The 2500-nt window shown below is 48.6% G+C and overlaps 1 protein-coding gene across 4 annotated transcripts in view; it reads right to left on the bottom strand.

Annotated features, from left to right (window-relative positions):
• Positions 1–2500, bottom strand: part of LOC143339698 (disco-interacting protein 2 homolog C-like) — a 39398-nt gene that overhangs the window by 12960 nt on the left and 23938 nt on the right. For all 4 annotated transcript variants that reach the window (XM_076761077.1, XM_076761078.1, XM_076761080.1 and 1 more), the window contains 4 exons: positions 2344–2437; positions 2113–2232; positions 455–569; positions 1–21 (listed from right to left, as the gene is read on the bottom strand). The exon at positions 1–21 is cut by the window's left edge and continues 119 nt beyond it. In XM_076761077.1, coding sequence (XP_076617192.1) covers positions 1–21; positions 455–569; positions 2113–2232; positions 2344–2437 — 350 coding nt within the window. The remainder of the gene's footprint in view (positions 22–454; positions 570–2112; positions 2233–2343; positions 2438–2500) is intronic.

Below are 2500 nucleotides of genomic sequence, written 5' to 3'. Positions count from 1 at the left end.
TGGCTGCTGTCCTCCACCGGCCTGAACGGCAAACACACACACATCAGACTGTCATTAACACACACACGCAGCCGAAACGAGCTGTGTGTGTGCTGGTCACTGAGCGTACTGTTGATCTGCCTCGTCCACAGTCCTACAGGTGAAACACCTGAGGACGCATTAAAGGCCGTTTCAGTGCTGGAGCGAGACTCCTTTCTCTGATTCACTGTGCAGCTCTGTACTGATCTGTGATCGATTGATTAGTTATTGATGGATCTGTTGCTTCCTCTGATGGCGGCCGCGTGCTGCAGAGGGAAATAAACTGGACGTGGCTTCATTTCTTTGTGAGAGTCTGTGTTTGCAGTGTGGACTCTGTGGATGTGTTTGTACAGGTGAGGCACAGGTTTGCATTATGTAAAGCAGAGCTGAGAGTGTGTGTGTGTGTGTGTGTGTGTGTCTGTGCGTGTGTGCGTACCTCCTGATGGCCACCGTCAGGGCCTCGGGGGAGCTGGCGCAGGGACAGATGACGTCGGCTCTCAGGCCTTTGGTCTGAAAGACGTTGAGGAAGGCGTCGCAGGAGGAGATGGACCCTGACGGACAGAGACAGCCACGACCCGTCAGACACAGCGACCCGACGAGGTCACACAGAGCAAACACACACCAGACGCTCTGAGCTGCTGAGCTCCATTAAAAACACTCCTGAACTCCCTGAATGACACTGAAAACACTCAGAGGAACATTTTGTACTGAGCGTTTGCAGCGTTTTATCCTAAAAACCGTCACTGCTCTCCACATCCAGAGCCTCTGCTGGGCTTTGGTTTTGTTAAAGCTACATGACGGGCGCCATGCAGGCGTGAGCAGAGGCCTCTTTGAAGGGGCCCAAACCAGGGCTCGGCCCCTTCAAAGGGTCTCACCTCTCTCCATGTTTTTATCTATAATCTCCTCCGTGAAATATTGGACAGTTCTGCCTCTTTGAGCCTCGAGATGTTACTTAAATGAAAACATGTGAGGACACAGAAGGGAAATTTCTCTTTGCAGCTGACAGACATCTGAAACGTGACGAGGCCCCTGAAGTACACACGGATTCACGGCGAGAGGTCAAAGGGCAAAATGTTTGGAAGCTCCTTTAATCTTTACGAATGTGTTGGATTTTGTTTCACCACCTTGATATAACAAGTGACTAAAGTATAAGATTTTCCTCTGAGATGTCGTGAACTAGAAGTAGAAATTAGCAAAAAATTAAAATACTCAAGTAAAAGTACCTCAAACTTGTACTGAAGTGCAGGACTTGAGTTAATATAGTTAGTAACTTTACTTTTAAGGATCCTTCTTCCCAATTTCAGCAAAATGTTTTGAACTGACGAGTCAGAAAATGAAAGCAAAGCTGGGTCTGAAGTCTGTCCAGCACAGTAAAAGTACACAGTATGTACTATTGTATGATACTGTTTTTTTTGGCTGAATGAGAAATGTTATCCATGGTTGCAGCCTGTCTGTACAGATGACATATTTGGTGTCCTGACATGTTGTTTGTCTGTAACTCGCTCCTCTTGCAGACTATCTTGGTCAGACGCTTAAATCCACTTTAAAAATGGCTGCTCTTGCTGCCTCTTGAATTAAAGCTTTGCAGTTCAGCTCGTGACTCCCGGGTGGCGCCTGCTAAAGGCTGCATCACTACATGACGGCAAAGCAAACGTGTCAAAGAAGGCACCAAACCAGTGAATCACTGTGATGGATCATCAACGTCAAGCCAGTTTCAAGTGTCTGCGAGCTGCTGCTGGATTGGAGTGAGAGCGATGGAGGACTAGAACACGGACAGAGAAGTTGTTGTGGTGAGCAGTGAAGTAAACAACGTGTAATTTGTAGTTAAGGGGCTAAAAAACGAAAAAGGAGTCAGTATAACTATAATTTCCTGGTTTCTGAAGTTATATTTCCGACTGCAGCTGGACTGAAAACCATGTATTGTACCAAATGTGCGCAGTCGGACACATTCTGCTCTATTCCTGTAAAGTGACCCAGTTTCCTGACTTCCCCAGAGAGTTGATCCATCTCCCTGACATCCTCCGCCTCAAACGCGGCTCTCTAAACTCCCCGTTAGTCGAGGAGCTCTGCCGCCGAGGCCCAGCGTGACCTTACAGGGGTTTGATCCGTCGGCCACCAGCAGCATGCGCAGCGAGCTCAGGTTGATGTCCTTCTGGTCTTTGTGGGCCACCAGAGCCCAGTGCATGTCTCTGGACTTCACACACGCCACCTTGGCTGCGCACACACACACACAGACAGACAGGAAATTAGCATTTAATCTGTTTGACGGACAGGTGAAAGCAGCCAGTGGACTGAGCTGAGTGGCAGGTGGAGCGTGTGTCTGACCTTTGTACTGGCAGACTTTCTGGATCCATGACAGAGGGTTGACCTTCATCAGCGAGTAGGGGACGCTGATCACGTGCATCATGTTCATCACGCTCTGCAGGGCGCATGCACACACATACACACACACACACACACGATGGCACATTAACATTTATGT

The sequence above is a fragment of the Chaetodon auriga genome, chromosome 21 (assembly GCF_051107435.1).
Source record: "Chaetodon auriga isolate fChaAug3 chromosome 21, fChaAug3.hap1, whole genome shotgun sequence".
NCBI lineage: Eukaryota > Metazoa > Chordata > Actinopteri > Chaetodontiformes > Chaetodontidae > Chaetodon > Chaetodon auriga.
Note: the sequence above shows the minus strand (reverse complement) of the source record. Positions and strands in the feature narration are given on the sequence as shown.